At 37.9% G+C, this 21,645-nt stretch overlaps 1 protein-coding gene across 1 annotated transcript in view; it reads right to left on the bottom strand.

Annotated features, from left to right (window-relative positions):
* Positions 1–5,250: 5,250 nt before the first annotated feature.
* The window catches only part of CCN4 (cellular communication network factor 4), a 42,346-nt gene continuing 25,951 nt past the window's right edge, over positions 5,251–21,645 (bottom strand). Inside the window, exons 2-5 of the mRNA XM_051971125.1 lie at positions 21,086–21,365; positions 16,086–16,343; positions 10,339–10,532; positions 5,251–7,637 (exon numbers count right to left, since the gene is read on the bottom strand). Coding sequence (XP_051827085.1) covers positions 7,338–7,637; positions 10,339–10,532; positions 16,086–16,343; positions 21,086–21,365 — 1,032 coding nt within the window. The 3' untranslated portion in view covers positions 5,251–7,337. The remainder of the gene's footprint in view (positions 7,638–10,338; positions 10,533–16,085; positions 16,344–21,085; positions 21,366–21,645) is intronic.

Below are 21,645 nucleotides of genomic sequence, written 5' to 3'. Positions count from 1 at the left end.
AATTGGGAGGGTACCTGCTACAATGTGTGACACACAGTTCAGCCTCTGCTTACGTCCCTCAAACGATACAAAGCTCCTTGCTACTTGCAGCCATTATTCTCCTTGGCCACATTTCTAGAGCTCAGCTTCATACCAAGCCAAAATTTGTCTCCCTGTGCATTTCCCCACATTGTTCATGTTTTGGATTCTGAGAACCAGCAGATTGTCTTAAGTTTTCATCTTTGGTGCCTTTTATGTCTAAAGGGTCTAGGACACAAAAAAATCAGGAATATCTGTTAGAAAGTATCAGGATCTAATGATAGACCAGACTCAAATGTAAATCTTGGCCATAGAGGGAAGGGCTATGGAAGAAGTGGAAATAATATTTACAGGGGACTGTAAAATTTATAAAAGAGAAACTTAGGAATCCAACTCCCTGAACTTAAAAAGTAAGGAAACAAAATATAGAGTGACAGTGATTCCAAAAGTTCACATTCTGATAACACCATGACTATCAGGTCATCCCATGTATTACAGAGCTGCATTTCAAAGGTATCTTAAAGGTCATTTCACATGCACTGATGAGCATAGATATAGCTCTGGCTATAAAATCTAGAGGGCAGATTCTAGGATAGCAAAAACTAGCAGTCCTAATCTTTTGGAAACTCCCAATTCTTTATACAGAATTATATTCCAATACAGAGGCTGAAGAGAGACCCATTTCACAGAATTCTGTGTTGACTCAGCAGGAAGAAGACCAAGACCTTTCCTCTTAGAATATTGACTCTTAATAGATGCTGACAAAGGGAGTCAGACCAGCTAAAAGGGAAAATGATGGCTGATGCCTTTTTGAAATCATTTTCAATTCTGATTACCCAGCTAAATGAAAAGACTTTAGCAGAATAGAACCTTTATGGAATGTCTATATATGTTACAAATCCCTTCAGTGCCCTTGTGTTACACTATCTGGGAAATATGATTCCTAACCTCATCCCCGTGGAAGATTCTTCATCAGAGATAGTAATACACACAAAACTCTGTTATGAGTTAAAAAAAGGAGGATGGATTAGGAATCACCTGTTTAAGTTGGAGTCCCCTAATCAACTTGGTTAAATTTTAGGATGTGGGCTATTGTTTGAAGGCAATTGGACATATACTAGACCTTGAATGAGTTTGAACCAGCATAAGACCAAGGCTTTGCCCTAGGGCACTGACAGTGTCCTTCAAAATAGGTAGAATAGGGTGGGAGTCAGGGAGAAAGGGTTGAGATTAGGGGTAAGAGTTTAAGACCATCAGGGAAGGCAGGCAGAGATTCTGGCCTGAGGACTGCTATAGTTTGGCCCTGCTCAGCTGCTATGAAAAGAAACCTTGGACTGCCATTCCATTCCATTCTTTGTAAGTGAATGGACAGAATAGGTATCCCTCTGGCCTTGTGCTCATAGCTGATTGTGAAGGTACAGAGCCTTGGAACTCTATAAATCTAGAACAGAGGAGAAGTGGGTTCCAGACCAAACAGGACAGGAGTTTAGAGTGGAGTCCTACTAATAGGATAGGCTGCACTGTGAGCTATCAAGTAACAGTGAGATCCTACAGACTCCTCTACCTACCAGTCTTTTGCCCAGTGTTTGCCAACCTCAGAAAGTTTCTAAATCCACAATTTCTGCCCTTTATTCATTCCCCATCTAGTTCCTGGGAGAAAGTGTGCGCATGGGGAAGGGAGAAAGCAGACTTAACCCTATATATCAGTTTCATTGCCGCTTTGTCTTTGGAATCATCTGTACAGTATTGTTTCAGTGGAATTAGAGACATCCCATTGTGCTTTCAAATCATATAACCCTTAAAAAAATTGCTCTGAGGCTGGTTGGTAGTGAATGAAAAGGGGAGACCTCCTCTAAAGCAGGAATGAACATTTGAGAGCAGAGATGAAAGATATTACTACTAAAAAAAAATAGTTGCTCATTTTTAGTACCTTTAGTCATAGATGTCTTTTATTTTAAACTTGCTGATCAAACTCTTAGTCACAATATATGTGACCCAAAATATTCAAATAAAAGGACAGTTAAATGCGATATCTGTCATATTTCCACTTACTTCGATTTTTGCCTTTAGAATTGGGTGGTAGAATGATTTGGTGAATAGAGAGATGGCTTCTGAAAAAGGATGACCTGCATCTGACACATAATGGTTGTGTGACTGCGCAAATCGCTTAAATTGTCAGGATTTTAAGAAACTCCCTAAAATGATAAATTACAGACAAGGTGCAGACTTGATAGAGGGTGGTTCATCTGGGAGGAACTATACCACTGAAATTAGAGGATCCCTAAATACCTTCCTTACCTCAGGAGAGAGTAAATTACTCCTATATAGATCAGCATTTAGAGAAGTCCACATTGATCACAATGTGTACTGATAGCCACAGGCAATAGCCACCTAGTGTCCAGAATATCTAATAACAGCTAGCATTTATATAGTGCTTTAAGGTTTGCAAAGCATTATAATATAGGTTGTCCTATTTGCTCCCTATAATGCTTATTTTACAGATGGAGAAACTAAGTCTCAAGGGGTTTGCCAAGGGGTAAATATAGAGAATATCTAAAACAGAATTTGAATTCAGGTCTTCTTGATTCTATCTCCAGCACTCTTTCCACTGCCCCACTTAATTTGCTTAATCAATTGTTTATTGCTAGCCTATTGTAAGATTGCAAAATGCTGGGGTCTTGTCCAGAATGCAGGTAGATATACTTTGAGAGCACCTATACCACCTGTCAGGGGAAGAAAATGCTTAGTCGACGCCAGGAGTGATGGAGATGTACATCCTTGCTAGTAATAAACACACTTTTTCTAGGTGGGACAATAGGTAGTATCAGAGTGCATTCAATAGGAACTTCTTGTTTCTACTAATTCAGAGAACATTTGTTTCTCCCAGCTGATAAAGAATTTAATGCCCTTCCCATTCTCCCTGTTTAGTTTCAGACGATTAGATTGTTGAGAAATGGAGGAAAAAGGAGGAATCAATATAAGTATTAAGCTGCTTTTGTATACAGTAAGTTAGCCAAGGAAGGGATGGAAATCAGGTTCTATTTGAAGCTCTTGAAATATTGCATTTTCACCAGCTGTGTCTCCTTCTCCTACCTTTATTTGTTTGTGTTTGTGTTTGTGTTTCCCTTGTCATCAGAAAACTACACTGATCTGGAACGCTTTAAATCTTGTAACAGCTGTTACTCTGGGCTGGGCCCAGTTTGGCAAATCCTTTCTATGAGCCAAATACAGGATTTATGTTTGAACCCACTGATTAAATCAAGATTTAAGCTGAGGACAGCAAGGGTTTTAGGGAAGTTCATTCTCGTTTTCTGTAGGGCTTCCCTTAATAACCTATTTAATTATTAATAGAATATTTGAATTGGAAAAGACTTCCAAACATACAGTGTTAGACCAGAGGGAACTTTAATATTAATTGCTAGATCTGAAAAAGACCTTGGAAGTTAGAATATTAAGGATAAAGAAACCTTAAAAAATAGAATTTTAGAAAAAAATAGAGAGAACTTTATAATATGGAATTCCAGAATCAGAAGGGATCTCACAGTCTTACTCCCTCTTTTAGGGCAATTAGGTGGCACTGTTTGGACCTTGGGGTGGGAGAGTACTGAATTCAAATTCTGCCTCAGACATTCACTAATGCTGGCATTCTAGACAAATTACTTAGCCTCTCTGTGACTCAGTTTTATCACCTATAAAATAGCTAATAGTACATACCTTACTATCAGGATCAAATGAGATAATAAAGTGCTTTGCAAACCTTAAAGGGGCATTTAAATACTCCTCCTCCTCCTTTTCCCTTTTCTTTTCATCCTCTTCTTCCTTTTCTTCTTCTCTTTCCCAGCTTATTCCATTTATAAATATTCCATTTATTAAAAAACTTCTTCCATATATTGGAATCTAGCTTTAGACATTTACTAGCTGCTGTGATCCTGAGCAAATCATTTAACCTTTCTCAGTCTGAATTTCCTCATCTGTGGAACGAAGATAATAGTAACATATACTTCTCAGCACATAATTCAGACACTTCCTAGCTGTATGACCCTGGGCAAATCACTTAACCCTGTTTTCCACAGTTTCCTCATCTGTAAAATGAGGTGGAGAAGGAAACGGCAGACCAGTTCAGTGTCTTTGCCAAGAAAACCCCAAATGAGGTCATGACAAGTCTGACATGATTGAAAAATAACCTAATGAGATTGATTTTCATACTTGAAGCATGGGGCAGATTTGAACAAATGTCCTCTGATTCTAAATACAGTGATCTTTGTGGTAGATATCTCCTAAACCTTCTTATAGCATTATTAAATGTCAGTAAACATTTATGAAGCAGCTACTATGTGGGAAACCCTATGCTAAGTGTTGGTGATACAAAGAAAGACAAAAGATGGTTCCTGTCTTTGAGGATTTCACTAATAGGGGAGAGAACTAGCAAATAAATACATAAAGACAAGCTATTGTCTGGATAGAGAGGAAATAAGAGAGGGAAGACACTAGAATTAAGAAGACTTGGGAAAAGCTTCCTAAAGAAAGTAAAATTTTAGTTAGGACTTGAAGAAAGTCAGGGAAAGCAGGAGGCAGATATGAAGTAGGAGAAAATTACAGGCTGGGGAATAGCCAGGAAAAATGCCCAGAAATGAGGGATGGAGTGTTTTGTTTGAAGAGCAGCAAAGAAGGCAGTGTCAGTGGATTGAAGAGGAAATGAATAGAAGGTAAGTTATAAGACTGGAAAGGGGAGGAGGTAGGTAATGAAAGGCTTTGAATGCCAAACAGAGGATTTTTGTATTTGATCCTGGAGATGATAAGGAGCCACTGGAATGTATTGAGTAAGGCATAGGGGTCAGCCTCTATGCTAAAGAAAGAAATCACTTTGACACTGAATGGAAGATAAATTGAAGTGAGAAAACTTGAGGCAGGCAGACCTACCAGTAGATTATTGCAACAGTCCAGGTATGAAGGGGTGAGGACATCCATTAAGGTGGTGAAAGTATCATCAAAGAGAAGGAGATATAATTGAAGGTAAAGTCAAAAGACCTTGGCAACAGATTAGATATGGAGGATGGTGAGAAAAAGTGAAGAGTTGAGTAAATTACTAACAGACAGTAGATATGTTAAGTAACAGATGGTAAAAGTTTTTTTTTTTTTTTAACCCCATTCTAGTTTAATACTCAGGTTGAGATTTTTATTTTATTTTTGATTTTAGAAGCCCAAAAGAAACACTTTGTACTGGTCCATTGATCATTTTGCCGGTGATTTATTATTTTTCAGAAGAAAAGTCACAAACTCAGAATTGAAGTAATAAAAATCTTCCACTTTGGGTAAAGAAGGACCATACAATGATGAGCAATGAACAACATCATAAAACATGGCTGTCCTGAGCTCATTTTGCCCACTATTTGTAAATCCTGATAAATTTCTCTATGCTTTAAAATATCCTTTACAAAAATACCTCTGTAAGATTAAATATTAAGTCACAGTTTGAAAATTATACATATATATATATACACATACACATACATACATATAGACAAAGTTATACAATTGGCCATTACACCGTTAGTTAAATGATTTTCACGAATAATTAAGCAAGGCATTGTTTACACATTTCTGTTCAACTAGAAACCTTTAGAAAAATCAGAGATACAATTTGACATAATGTTTTTTGGTTATATCAGTTTTTCTACCACATAAAGAAGAACAACACTGATGAAATGATAAATGACAAAGCCAAAGGAATCTAGTTTCTTTTGCCTTTACCAAGCATCCCACCCAGTCTATTCTTACAACACAGATATGACTAATGGGAACTCTCCAGAGATCTTTGCCCTCCTTAATATACATAGATGATATTCATACATGGATTGAAGCCACAGAGAGTCACATAGTTTACAGACATATAATAATGGTATCCAACATGACATCACCATGGGTTGAAATCCTCTGGATCCAGATCCCAGGTACCCCATTCCTAACCAGCACCAGGCTTCTGCCTTCATAAGATCAGGATATGGTACCACCATGTCTTAACCACAACTGGCCAATTATATTAGCCTTCTTCAGGTTTTATATGTTTTGCATCTAATTTGACATTTCTGATATGATTGAGTTACATCTGTGCCCATTAATTAGTAAATAGCAGATGTCTCACTGCCTCCATACTTCCTTCTAGAGCTTTTTATTATGTGCAGTAGAGTATCATTTCTATTTGGCTCCCAAGGCAAAGTGATAAGGAAAGTCAAGGAGAAAGTAGCTGGGAGGACTGATAAAGGTATATGGAAGAGCCTGGAAGCATCAGCTATACATTTCTCAAGCTCCCTATGCTGGGGAGAGTTGATGCTGTATCCCAGTTCACCTAAGATATGACCCAGATAGCAGCACATGCCTTTTGTTGTTATTACTAACAATAGCTCACATTTTTATAGCACCTTAAAACTTTGCGATGATTCTCTTTGATCTGCACAAAATTCCTGTAAGATAGGACAGGGATTATTATCTCCATGTTACAAATGAAACTATGGCTCAGAGAATTTGTGACTTATCTAAAGTCATACAAATAGTAAGGGAAAAGGCTTGAACTTGATCCCAAATCCTGTATTCTTACTTCTTCCTTTACTATCAAGCTAAAGTCTAGACTAGATCTTGAGCTATCTGCAGAAGACATAATGAATTGGGGGAACTAGTTAAAAGAACCCTGTTTCATAAATAAACACTGAGTTTATCTATGAGATGAAAAATGCCCTTAATGTATCAGTTAAAAATGCTTGGGTTTTTGCCAGTTGAGTTTTTTGAAGGGAAGACTCATTTACTTAAGTCTTAGGCAAAGAGAAAATTAAATACAAGGATATATCAGATGGAGGTTTTTGTAGAAAAAGAAGTAGAAGTAGAAAATAACATATTGCATTAACTCTACCTCATCCCACCTTCCCAGCACTTTGGAAATAGAAGGTAAGGCTTGTTAAAAATGACTACATTTTTCTACATTATAAATAGTTGTTAGGTAAGCATGAAATGAACAATAACCACATTGTCCATTTAATAATAGCTAGCATTTATAGATAATGTTTTAAGGTTTGCCCATTTGAGGCATTTGAACCTTTTTTTTTTTTCAAATAAATGCTGGATGAAAAGACTTAAGAGTTAAGGCAGAAAGTGATCTAGATGAGAGAACCCAATTCCTGTTGATTAACAGGTAATTTGCAGCAGCCTCTAAAGGGCATGGAATCTGTCAGAGTGTGGAAGGGAATGAGACTATGAAATTATGTTGTCTTTGACACCATGAAAGGGGGTCCTTCTGGGTCTTGAGGACACTCTAGCCTTTCGTCTGCCTAGTTGGCTATTTCTGCATAATCATGATACTGTTCTAGGTCTGCAAAAATGTCATTGGGATTTCTACAGCTCAGGTTGCAAAAGCAGGCATTGATCCACATAAGTTTCCAGGAGAAGCTTGGGCCATCAGGACACTGGAAATGCACAACAATGGTCTTGGACTTGTAGGGGGTGCAGCATCTATTATCTGTGCAGCTTCCACAGTATTTGGGCCTGTAGCTGTTGGTGCTCACGCAGCCAGAGATGGTTAAGTTCATTGGAAGCTCTGGTTGATATACAGCCAAGCACTTCTTCCCTGGCTAGAGAAGAAGAAAGCAACATTTATTTAGTTTGGTTTTAAGAGTACTCTTTGGTTGACTGCTTTGTTTAAATCTTTGGCTCCCTCCTTTTAGTTTAAGTGATCCTTCTTACTTCGGGATCACAGAGTTTAAGAACAGAAAGATTCTACTATACCAAATATTAGAATTGAGAGGGACTTCAGAGCATAGAATTGGAAGAGACTTTAGAGCTTGGAATGGTAGCATGTAGAATTTTAGAAGGCAGAATGTTAGAGATGGAAAAGATCTTAGAACATAAACTATTAAAGCACTGAATGTTAGAACTGGAAGAGACTTTAGAGCTTGTAATGTTAGAACATAGAATACTAGACTTCATAGCAGGAAGTGAACTTAGAATAAAAACTATTAAAACACAGAATGTTAGAGCTGAGAGCATCTTTAGAATACTGACTGACTAATTCCTAGAACCAGAAATTGATATGTTCAAGGTCATACAGTGAGTTAATAAAATTGATTCAGCTCTTAAATCCAGGTCTCTTAACTCCATATATCACTTAAAAAAATTTAATTTTCCACTTTTCCTGTTCTTTTCCTTACTTTTGCCTTTCTGCAACCATCCAATGAGCTGCAAGTCCATACCTATTCCTTCATTGTGAGACAAGTCATCAAAGGATGGCTAAGTAAGACCTCTAGAAAAGGTAAACAATAACCCATCAGTTGATATCCTCATCAGAGACATAAAGATGGGCTGGAGGGACCAGAAAGCTTTACTCAGTGAAACCATTTTGTTCAGTTTAATTCAGGTATTCAGTGATATTCTACTTAACAAAGTGGCTATGGATTAAGGTCGTGTGTGTGTGTGTGTGTGTGTGTGTGTGTGTGTGTGTGTGAGAGAGAGAGAGAGAGAGAGAGAGAGAGAGACAGAGAGACAGAAACAGAGACAGAGAGACACAGAGAAACAGAGAGATACAGAGAGACACAAAGAGATAGAGAGACAGAGAGAGAGACAGAGACAGAGACAGAGAAACAGAAACAGAGAAACAGAGATACAGACAAACAGAGACAGAGGGAGGAAGGAAAGAAGAAAGGGAGGGAGAGAGGAAGGAAGAGGGAGATTGAGAGAGAGGTGGAGCGAGAGGAGAGGAGAGAGCAAATTTGTTGATTTTATATTCTCCAAGGCTATTCCCACAGAACATAAGCTCTCAAGAGGTCTACCACAGTGCAAAGGCTATTCTGTCCTGGCAATAGACTTATTTACTCTTTTTTTCTTCTGAGGACTAGACCAGCTAAGTATAGAGACATTTATGATAAGTAGGCTAGACAACTCACCTCCTGCCAAAGAGATTCAATGGATAATTTGGGAATTTGTTTTGTTTGACCATGCTTTTTATGATGAGGATATTTTTATTGGGGGGAGGGTAAAGGGAGGACTAGATTTAAGTGCATATAAAAGTAATTAAATAAATTTATTTCAAAAAATAGTAACAAATTTTTGAAAAGTTATCTGAATAATTGGTGATGATTTTCTCTTTAGTCCAACAAGACTGCAATGACTAAACAACAACAATAACAATGATAACACTCCATGAAGCAAAGAAAAATATAAAAATAAACTCAGTCTTGTGAGATCCTTTTTAGCTTTCACATGGATGGTGGCAGTGATGGGAAAAGGGGGCAGAAATGGGAGTGGGGAGACATCAAAATTATACAAAACTGAGTGAATTCAGATATATGCTAGAGCCAGCTCCTAGAGGGTTTGGGCTGATTATTAAATTTTCAATGTGAATATTGGCACATAAGAAATCAGTAAAGGCTACAAACCACTATTTTTTATTATCTAGATTTAAGAAAGTGATGGATAAAATGTTAATAAAACAAATTAAATGTAAGTGATATGTACACTTTTTTTCTTGGAAAGCTGGTTGTTAAACATTTATCAGCATGTTCCTGCGATAATCCCAAAGAGAATGCAATCAAGGTGGAGGAGAAGTCTAGGAAAAATGATACAATTTGGTAATGTTATGGAAGAGTTCTTGGAGAGAATGGCATTTGAACTAGATCTTGAAGGAAGGGAAGAATTATTAATAGCAGAAAGAGGAGAGGTAGGTCCATTCCTAGGAATCAAAAACTTAAGCCAAAAGAGATATAGGAAAGAGTTAGGTGAAATAGGGAATAGCAAGCAGTCCAATTAGGTTAACTGTAAAAGAACAATACACATCACAAATTCATAGATGAGGAAACTGAGTCCCACAGAAATAAAGTGCTTTGTCTAAAGTCTAATAACTAATAAAAGGCAGAATCAGGTTTTAATCACAAAAAGCAGATTAAACTAAGGGGCCGGAACTGTCTTTAGCCTGTTTTTCTATTGCTAGTGCAGGTGCTTGGTACAATGCTTACCTCATCTTAATTGCTTAATAAATTTTTATTGATTGATTGAACAAAGGAGAGAAGAAGGAAGAGAGAAGAGTAACAAAAAGCATGATTTTAGCTCACTATGAGAAAGATTTCTACTGAATGAATAAAAACTTAGAAGAGCTGTGAGCTTTTTATAAGTAAAGTCATCTAATAATAGAATGTGCTTTCTTGTGAACTAGTGAGTTCTATGATACTGCAGATGTTCAGGTAGAAAACAGATGACTTGTAGAATTAATTTGAGATTCTACAATACAGCCAGACTGCATGCTGAGAGAATTCTTCAATCTTATTGGAAAGTAGCTTCTACCTTGATGTGCTGGGTGATGTTCACCTCACAGGGTCTCAGGTTACATAGGCGACTCTCCTTTGACAGGTGACATTGCTCATTGTTGTTGGAAATTCTGGTAGAGATTCCCATCCCACAGCTTCTAGAACAGGGGCTCCAGGAAGATGTGTGGACAATACAGTTCTTTTGCCATGACTCAGTGTTTCCTTCAGAAGCTATGAATGATAAGAATAGAATCAAAGATTTAGAGATGGAATGGATTTTAAAGATCAGTGAGGCTAACTCTCCCATTTAATTTTCTCTATTACCTATGTAACCTATCATTTCCACCATGTTAACCTATCATTTATCTAAATTTTTTTTATTATGAACATAATAAACATGAATATTTTAACATTAAAAAACGGGAAAAAAGGTTCATATGTAAAACTGAGAACTTCTGTTGGTTTTCAATTAATGTTAAATTTAACACAAGTGACAAAAAGGCCTTGCTTATTTGTTTTCTTCTGAATTTCCTTCTTTTGTTTTGAAAAATATTTCATTGAGCTTTCTTCTTTTTTCTCCTCTTCTTCCTCCTCCTCCCCCTCCTCCTCTTCCACCATCATCATCTTCTTCTTCTTCTTCTTCTTCTTCTTCTTCTTCTTCTTCTTCTTCTTCTTCTTCTTCTTCTTCTTCTTCTTCTTCTTCTTCTCCTTCTTCTTCTTCCTCTTCTCTTTCTACTTCTCCACTTCACTTCTGTGGGACTCATCTTCCTGAATTCAAATCCAGCCTCAGACACTTACTAAGTGTGTCAACCTAAGTAAGTTTGTCTTGGTTTCCACATCTGTAAAATGAGCTAGAAAAGAAAATGGCAAACCATTCCTATCTCTGCCAAGAAAACCCCAAATGGTGATCTTAAAGAGTTGGACATGACTAACAACAATACAAAACAGAAAGAACAATGGAGTAAAGTCCTAATCCTGCCACTAACTGAGTGTCCTTCCTGGATTTTAGTTTCTTCATCTATAAAATGGGTGGACATCATTAGACAGTTTCTTCTATCTCTAATATTTCATCATCTAATTTTAGCTATAATTCTCACTAGCTCTGTGGACCTGAGTAAACCTTTACTTTGGATAACATATACATCTTTTGTCTACACCATAGGTTTTTTGATTGTTTTTTTTTTTGTTTGTTTGTTTGTTTTTTTGCAAGCATCAGATGAGGTAAGACCAAAGAGTTTTTTGAAAAAGTATAAAACATGACAGAAAAGATCAAATGTTTGGAAACCTTTGACTTAGGAACTATATAAAATGAGTATATTTTCTTTGTATCCGTAGGAGACAATGGAGAGAGATGGCCCGATAGATAGAAAACAGTAAGAAGAAAATAAAAAGTCTTGTACTTAGAATCAGGAGAGCTTAGGTTTGATTCCTGGCTTTGCCACTTTCTTTTTGAGAGTCAGTGGTGTTTTTTACTAACCAAAATACAGCAGGAAAGCCAGAGGCTTTATTGTTGACAGGTACAGAAAATAAAGATAAAATGTGGGCTAGGAGAGTGAACGCTAATGACCTTTTCATCTTCCTTAGCTTTTGTGCTTGCTTGGATTCATTTCAATCCAAATAGGATTCTAGAAGAGGGCTTCACTGTCTGATTTCCTTGTTGCTCTTCTGGGATTTCTTAGGCACAGCCTTCCCAAATGAGTTTTAATGTATAGGATCACCATAAGGAGTTAAAAATGGGAGTTACAAGGGCATTCTATCCCTAAATTTAAAAGAGATTTGACTAGAACTCAATCCAGACTTTGAATTAAAAGAAAAATTATAACCTGAAAGTGCTGTACCTGGCTTTTGTTCTGAAACCCCTAAGAAAGATGTGATGGCTCATAGCTTCTGGCTGGGAACTGCTCTCTTGCCTTATCAAGGAGAAACATTCTAATCACAATGCCCTAGAGGACGTTCCCTGTTGCCTCATTGGTGACTCTGTAGAGATATATCTCAAAAGCTGCTACCTTTGAAGCAATGCCAAAGACCGACTATGATTAATGAAATTATGTTTAAGCCAAGAGGTAGCTTGCCCAGCATTGACCACCAGACCAATAAAACTACAATAACCCTAGCATAGAAAAGAGATAAAATATCTAACTGAGAATGGATTGATGACATTGCCTTTATTGTAGTCCTCCTCTTCATCATCATCTCATCATGATTATCATAATAGGGTATTTTAAGGCTTGTGAAATACTTTGTAAACATTTTATCATCACATCCATAATGGAAAGTAGATTGCAATGATTACTCTCATTTTATATATGAGGAGACTGAGGCAAACAGAAGTTTAAGTGACTTGCCCAGTTAGTAAGTATCCAAAGCTGGATTTGACATCAGGAGACTATATCAGTATTCATGGAATAACAGAATTAAGAGTTTTCCTTACCATGTTAATGCCCTGGCCACATATGTCCTTATTCCATGTATTCTTTTCTTCACATGTTCCCTGAATTCATGTTTTCCCTACAAGTGTGCCTTTTGTAGTAATTCTCTGGTGATGTGCATTTTCTGTGGTTGGGTTGCCCCACTGGTGTAATGGCATTATGTAGAATGCCATGTTCTCCATGGATGCAGGGGGAATTTTCTTTTGGCACTGTGTTTGGCAGTTGTTTGATTAAATATTTTTTGTTTTGTTTTGCTCTAATGTTTCTTGTGCCTGACTGATAAAAGTAAAGACAGGATCTGGAACTTATGAGTTATGGTTTCAAGTAGGTGTAAGAAAGAACCTTAAACTTGAGATAGTTTTTCAGAGGGACCAAGTGTGTATTTACAGGCCACATCAGGAAATCTATTTAATTTCTTTAGGTCTCATTTCTTCAGTTTCTTCACCTAGAAAATGGTGGACATGATTTCTGAGAATGGGGAAGGAGGAGGGATTAAAAACAAGAACGTTTTAAACATTTTTTTTTATTATTAAAGCTTTTTATTTTCAAAACATATGCATGGATAATTTTTAACATTCACCTTTGCAAAACCTTATGTACCAATTTTTTCTCTCTCCCTTTCCCCCATCCTCCTCTCATAGAGGGCAAGTAATCCAATACATGTTAAACAGGTGTAATTCTTCTATATACATTTTCATAATTATCTTGCTACACAAGAAAAAAGGAAGAAAACAAGAAAGAAAACAAAATGCAAGCGAACTACAGCAAAAAGAATGAAAATACTATGTTGTGATCCACACTCAGTCTCCACAGTCCTCTCTCTGGGTGCAGATGTCTCTCCACAAAATCATGGGAACTGACTCTGATCATCTCATTGTTGAAGAGCCATGAAGGACATGATTTTTTAAAGGAAGAAAGAAAAGAAGATAATAAGGAGAAGGAGAGGAAACAGAAAGAGAGAAAAAAGAGAAAGAGAAAGAGACAGATAGAGAAGGAGGGAGGAAGAGAGACAGAGAAAGAGACAGAGGCAGAGAGACAAAGAGAGAGAGAGACAGACGAGACAGAGAGACAGAGAGAGAGAGACAGAGACAGACAGAGAAACAAAGATGGAGGGAGAGAGGGAGAGAGAGGCACACATACATTGAGACACAGAGAAATAGAGACAGAGACAGAGAGAGAGAGAGGCAGAGAGAGCTACCCAAAGACAAAGATAGGAGGTAGAGAGAAAGACAGGAGACATAGAGAAAGAGAGATAGAGGGAGAAAGACACAAAGACAAACTAGAGGCAAACAGAGACAGAGACATAAAGACAAAGATGGAGGGAGAGACAAAGGGAGAGGATAGAGAGAAGGAGAAGGAGGGAGAGAGAGACAAAGAGAGGGGGATAAAGAGAAAAAGACATACATACCCAGGGAGAGAAAGAGAGGAGGGAGGAAAGAAATTGAACATTTGAGCTCAGCAGCCCTGAAGCAATTGGTTTGATTCACAGGGTATATCGATTTTTGTTTTGTTTCTAGGTCACCATGGCCCTGGATCTGCAGTAACCAAGTGGCTGCCACCAGAGTACATGCTGGCTTTCTAGCCAGTCTCAGGAGCAATACCCCATTCTCCACCCCCAAATAGATGGATCCCCCAGTCATGGAACCACAGGCTTTGTAGAGAACTGTTGCAGCTTGTCTCACTTACCTTGCTTCTCTTGGATACTTGTGTGTGATAAACACTGGTTTCTTTTTTTGCTTTTTTGTTAGGAACAGGCCCTGATTAGGCCTTCTGATTACCCCTTGGGGTAGTTTCCTTGAGGAAAAAGTTTGGTGCTATACTCTTAGTCAGGAGCTTTGAACTCAAGTCTCTGATCTAATTATGTGACCATGAGAAAAAATACTTTACTACTCTGACCCTCTATTTTCTTATCTATAAAAAATGATAATAAGAGCATTTATATGACTGAATTCGTAGGGTTGTTTTGGGAAAAACACCCTGCAAATCTTAAAGGACATTAAGATAAACTGATTGTGAGTAGTTTTTTTTTTTGTACCTGGCACAAAGCCTGGCACATAGTAGATATTTAATAAATACTTGGTTATTGCTTGATTCAGATTGAAATATGATCTATTATCATCAAATTGCCTGGGACCTCTACCAGCATCTTTGATCCAGTAACTTTGGCCCCCTGGCTATTTCATGAACAAGATACTTTATCGCTTGGCTTTGGCCATTCCCTCTGACTGTCCCCTCTGCCTGAATGTTCTGCCTCTTTGATTTCCATTAAGCCCTAACTAAAATCCCTTTTTCTTCAGGAAACTCTCCATACTCCTCTTAATTCCAGTGCCTTCCCTCTGCTAATTATCTCCTTATGCTCTTGTATATAACTTGTTTTATATAGATTTGTTTGCATATCAAACTTTCTTGCATTAGATTGTGAGTTCTTTGAGGGCCTATCTTTTGCCTCTTTTTGTATTTCAGATGCTCAACACAGTGCCTGCCACATAATATATGTTTAAATGTTTATGGAATTGATCTGAATTGTAACACTAAATATGCTGAGTTTGAATTCAGAAGGCCCTAATATTATGTGAGATGGTGACAAGAGCACTGGACTAAAATCTGCAGACTTGAGTTAGAATTATGGATCTTCTCGTAATGTGGAGCTTAGATGAAATGATTTCTCTAATCCTATGAGTCTCTGTTCTAATCTCTGTTCTGCTACTATCTTGTTATAAGTCCTTGAACAAACCATTTAATTTTCATGAGAATCAATTTTTTAATCAGTAAAATGAAGAGGTCAGACTTCACTAAATGACCTCTAATACCCCTTCTAGTACTATCAGCTATATGATATTTATGAAGGCAGGAGGGGAGACATGTAGCCATGAGTTCATCTACGTGGGAAATTTTTGGCATGAATTCCATCCACTAATATTGATTCACAACTCATCTATAATTTATAGTTTTTGAGTTGCCTGAGGCATAAGAACTTAAATGATGATCTCACAGCTAATTTGTACCAGAGAAAGGACTTGAACTTCGCCATTCTTGTTTCCAAGGTCAGTTCTGTACCCTTTGTTCCAACATGTTTCTCATCATTCCATCTTATCTTCTGTAATAAATTGTAAACTTTGGGAAGATAGCAATATTGCTTTTATTTTCTATTTTATACCCATATAACACCAATGGGTTGAATGCTAATCACATTGTAGGCACTCAATAATTGTCCTACTTTATTAATTGAGTGATTGGTTATCTAGCAAATACTGGACCATTGCATAAATTCATTGTTAGAGTTAAAATAGAAGTCCAAATTCTTCCCAAACTGTCAATTCCAGGACTAGGAACCTCTCCTTTCCCCTGCCCTTACCTGAGGGAGAGATGTGTCGTGGCAAGGTCTTCCGAGGTTTCTTTGAATCATCACAGATCCACTGCTCACAGCATCGGCCTGCCATCTTGATCCTCTTAGGGTTGGGGCACCAGAGACGTGGTGGGCGAGAGTTGGTGCAGAGTGGGATGCAGCCCACAGCTCCATTGATGCAAGTACAATTGAACTTGCAATTGGGCTGGAAAGATTGGCCATTCCTGTACCTGACCCCATCTAGGACACAGCCTACACCAACCATTTCTGCAAATACACAGACACCAATAGTGGGGTAATGTTCTTAGTAGGGAGGTAACTGTGGTATAATGGAAAGAGTTCTTTAGACTTAGGAGATTGGGGGATGAAGGTACCCTAGAGGGTGTTTGGTTTCCAAGAGTCAAAAAAAAAATCATTTGAAGAAGGAATAGGCAGAGAGAGAGAGCTAACAATGATTATATCTGGGAAAAGAGACACTGATGAGTGTGGAAGTAACTTGGTGGTTATCAAGGAGTGGGAGTCAGGCACAGTGAGGTAGGTTCACTGGCTCTAGAGACAGGAGAGTCAAATCCAGCCTCAGACACTTATTACTCTGGGCAAGTCACTTACCTCAAAAAAGTGGGCGTCAAGGAATCATACCCTAGGAAATCATGGGGTTTCTAAGCTACTGAATGAAGAATAAAATCTCCAGAATGATTCTACCCTCTGAATTTACCACTCTATGGCAAAGTTTCATTGACCCCATTCCAATCATGGCTCTTGAATGGAAAAACCTTAGCTCGATTCCTAGATTTGCTATTAGCTTATTCTTTGACCACTGACAAATCTCATTAACTCTCAGAATCTCAATTTTCTCAGTCATATAAAATGGGGATACAAATATCTGCATCATTTTCCTAAAATCACAGAATTTCAGCATTGGAAAGGATCTCAACTAGTACAACATGTATCCCAATGAAAGAAAATAAATAGCATTTTATGAAGGACTTCCTACAAAATACTATAAATTAAATATAATAAGTGTTATTGTTTCCATTTTAAAGTTAAAGAAACTGAGGCTCATTGTAGTTAAGTGGTTAGTGAAGTAGCTAGTAAATGGCAGAATTCAAATTTGAATCTTATTCTTTCTGACTCCAAGTCTAGGAATCTTTTTGCTAGATCATTAAATATCCCTCATGGCTTTATTGTGGGAACAGTATGCTATTATCATAATTAAATGTGATGACTACTATTATGACTAATGATACTAAAACAGTAATAAATAATAAAACAATTGTTATGATAATAATAATTCTTCAAGGAAAACCTTGCGGGAGTGCCTCATGATGCTATATAAGTGATCTTGGGTTCTTAAAGCCTCTAGGAATGGAACACAAGCCCTGGCAAGTCCTATCAAGCTGAAAAAAATGAACTTAGAGTCTTTTGTTCTAAGACCTGGAATAATAAACACCTTCCCTCTAGCTTATATAAAGCTGAACCTGGTCTGTCCCTTGTTTTATAGGAGTGAAGGATTTGGAGTTGAAGGAAAAATTGAACACATCTAGTTTATACTTGGCAACTAGATAGTATAGTGGGTAGAGGGTAAGGTCTAGATTCAGAAAGACTAATTAATCTTCATGAGTTCGAATCTGACCTCTGACACTAGCTGTGTGACCCTGGACACCCTTTTTTGCCTCAGTTTCCTCATCTGTGAAATGACAAATCACTTCAGTTTCTTTGTCAAGAAAATCTGGAATGGGATCATGAAGAGTTGGATATGACTGAAACTACTCAACAATAGCAGCCACATTCTGGCCATGTACGGTAGCACATTCCTGTAATCCCTGCTTCTGAGGAACCTGAGACTAGCAAGTGGATTAGTCATGGGAGCTCTGAGATGTAGCAGGGCTAAAACCAATCTAGTATCTGTACTAATCTAGCACCATTATGGTGAGTCTATGGAAGTGTGAGGCTACTAGCTTCCCTTCAGAAGTCAGATCAGAAAAACAAAGTGGATCAAAAGTTTCCTGCTGATCAACATTGAAGTTGCCCCACGAATTCCAGTCGTCTCTGGGGGAGAGAGGGAGAGCTGATTTCAAAACAACAAATAAACAAACAAACAATCCAATCCTCTCCTCTCTACCAGTGCCGCCCCCCCCCTCTCTCTATATATATATGAAACCTTTTAAATTTAAAAATTCTTTGCTAGAGGATCTTTAAAAGTCTTTCCTAGCTTTAAATTCAAGAAGCCTCTAAATGGAATGACACATGACATTTTGATTTCGTGACACCGGCCTTCTGGTTGTTCTGCAAACAAGACTCCTTTATCTCTTAGTTCTGGGAATTTTACCTGACTGTTCTCCATGTCTGGAATGCTCTCCCTACTCATCTCTGCCTACTGGCTTCTCTGGAATCTTTTCGGTACAAACCCAGATACCATCTGCCATGGAAAGCTTTTCCCAACTCCTCTTAATTCTAGTTTCCCTTTCTTAATTATTTCCATTAATCCTTCACATAATATTTGTGCATATTTGTTTGCTTGTTGTCTTCCCCCTTAATTTGTGAGATTCTCAAGGGTGGGAATTGATTGTCTTTTGATGTTTTATTCTTCCCCCTTTCCTTTCTTCCCCCCTCATTCTTTTATTCTATGTCTCTGTATTTGTCTGTCTATTTGTCTGTCTGTCTTTCTTGCTTCATCCCTGACTTTTATCACAGTATCTAGTACATAGTAGTAGCTTAAGAAATGATTATTGACTGACTTACTGATCCAACTAGAGATAATATGAGTGGGGTGGTAGAAGCTACTAGCATTAAAGGGCATCAGGAAAGGCTTGTTGTAGAAGGTGCATCATTAAACACATTTGTTGTTGTTTTGTTGTTGAATTGTTTCAGTCCTGTCAAACTCTTTGTAAATTAATTTAGGGTTTTCTTGGCAAAGATACTGAAGTCATTCTTTTTTTTTTTTTTTTTTTACTGAAGTCATTCTTAATTTCCTTCTCCAGCTTATTTTACAGATGAAGAAACTGAGGTAAACAAGATAAAGACTTGCCTAGTGTCACACCACTAACATGTATCTAAGGCTGGATTCGAACAAGGGTCTTCCTGATTCAAAGCCTGGTTTTCTATCCCTTGTTTCACCCTGTTGTCCTAATAAGCATATAGTGCCAAATAGATGCTTATTGTCTGCTTGACTGACTTTAACCCAATTCAACAGTTATTTATTAAAAACTTACAGAGCTCTGTACTGAGTACTGAGTTTAGATAAAATTTAGTTAAGACCTATACACTGGTGAAGTATGTAGGACAGTCTGGGGCCTCTGGGACTGGTCTGATCAAGAAAAGGATGTTGAAATCATGGGAAGTCTGATCACTAGAGTTCATATTTCTCTACATCACACTCTAGCAATGTTCTCCTTCCACACCCTATCTCTGCCTGTTGACATGCTGACAAACTATCAATTTGAACTCAGTTTCATCTTCTATAAAATGGTGCAAACTCAACACACCTAATCATTCCCATCCATCAGAAAACCAGGGCCAAGCCAGGCATTTTGTTCTATGTCCTGTAGTGTCCCTTCCTGCAACCTGTTTTTCCTCTCTAACTCCTTGAGCAGTAATTATAGTAATTCTGCTGGATTACTGGATCCTGAAAAAGGGATGGGATAATCAATTGTCCTATAATGCATAGGTCCCTAGGCCTCCCAGGCCAAAACTCCAAACTCTGGATGGGTATTGTTTCCTCTGATTAGAATGTAAGCTCTACAAGGACAAGACCTATCTCATTTTGTATTTGTACTAGTGTCAAGCATTATGCCTGGAACTAGCAGTCATTTGTTATATTTAGTCAATCAATAACCATTAAATAAGTGTCTATGGACCAGGCACCAGGAATGCAAAGAGTGGATAAAGAATGCTGGTTTTAGGGCCAGCTAGGTAGTGCAGTGGATAGAGCACCAGCCCTGAAGTCAGGACAACCTGAGTTCAAATCTGGCCTTAGTCATTTAACACATCCTAACTGTGTGACACTGGGCAAGTCACTCAACCCCAATTACCTCAGCAAGAAAAAAAAAAAAAAACGAATGCTTGTTTTAGTCAATAAATTAAAAATAAAATAAATTTTTAAAAAGAGGAAAAAGTTCCTGTCTTTGAAGAACTTACACTCTAATTGGGGAGATATTCATTGATTGATTCATCTATCTATCCATCTATCCATTCAGGGGTCAAACGAGACCTATATTAGTTCTATCATTTTGTTTTGTAATAAAATGTTCCCAGTTCCTCTATGAAGCCTTCCCTAATTTTTTCATGAAAAAGGATCTTTCTTTCATCCTAAAATTTCAAAGCCCTTTATATTCCTTTCATGCATTATTCATATTTGAATGAGAATTATAGTAATTTTGCCACAGGTTCCATTTCTCCAACTAGATTCTAGTAAGCTCATTGAGGACAGAAACCATCTTATTTGACATCATGGGATAATCTTAAAGAAGTATCTTTCCCATCATACTATTTTCCCTTCTCCAAAGACCATGCATCAAATTCAACAAGTAATAAGTTTGTTTTGCTCCCTTTTAAGTACTACTATTAAATACCTACTTTGTGCCTCACAGTTGTAGTAAGTAATATGCCACATGCACAAATTATTATAATAGGATGTATTGGGGACAAATAAAATACTATGTGAAGTCTGAAATGAGAGGTACTGCTGAGTTAGATGGCGGGTAGAGAAGTCCTTCTGAAGGGTGAGACACTTACTAGGGTTTTAGCATTTAGTGGAGCACAGGTAAGGCAGACATTTCTTGCACATGAACCAGCATCTATAGAAGCAAGAAAGCATGGGGTCCTAGAGGGCCAGAAACATTCTAGTTTGACAATGCAGAGCACATAAAGCAGAGGAATATGACAGAAAGCTAGAAAGGTGGCATGGCACTAGAATGACAAGACAGCCAGTTCAGGGTCTTGAGCAGAGGAGTTAGGATTTTTGCATAAGAGAGCTAAACCTAGCAGATTAAGATAGGGATGTCACTTACGTGCACACACTCCTATTGCGTACCTCGGACGGTCCCCACTGTAGTCGCAGTACAAACCCCGATGAGGGTCACAAGTGGCTGCCTCTGTGCAATTGTCACCAAGCTGCTGGGCACACATCTTGCAGCACTCGCAGCCATCAGTGATTAGGCTGATGCCAGGGGGGCATCGGGGCGGGGTTGGGGGGCACTCACATGGCCACTTACAGAACTGAGGGCGCAATGAGGTGTCCTCCACAGGGACTGAGGTTTGGGGCATGATAGTAGAAGACTGGATAAGGGCCTGTATGAGAGATAAAAAGGGAAGGAGGAATGAGTATGAAATGTTAGATCCCAATGAGATATTAGTCATCATTTTAATCTAACCCCTTTGTCTTACAGAAAAGGAAATTGAGACTCAGAGAAGGGAAGTAACTTGTCCAATGTTAGACAGCAGAGTTGGAAATACAATCGAGGTCTCCTGAATCCTAGTCCAGTGGTTTCTCCATTATTTTATAACTATCATGGTAGACAGTTAAGCGAGTGAATGGAGCACCAGACTTGGAATCAGGAAGATCTGAGTT

This window comes from Antechinus flavipes, chromosome 1 (genome assembly GCF_016432865.1).
Source record: "Antechinus flavipes isolate AdamAnt ecotype Samford, QLD, Australia chromosome 1, AdamAnt_v2, whole genome shotgun sequence".
In the NCBI taxonomy this organism is placed as follows: Eukaryota; Metazoa; Chordata; class Mammalia; order Dasyuromorphia; family Dasyuridae; genus Antechinus; species Antechinus flavipes.
This window is presented reverse-complemented; position numbering and strand designations above follow the sequence as displayed.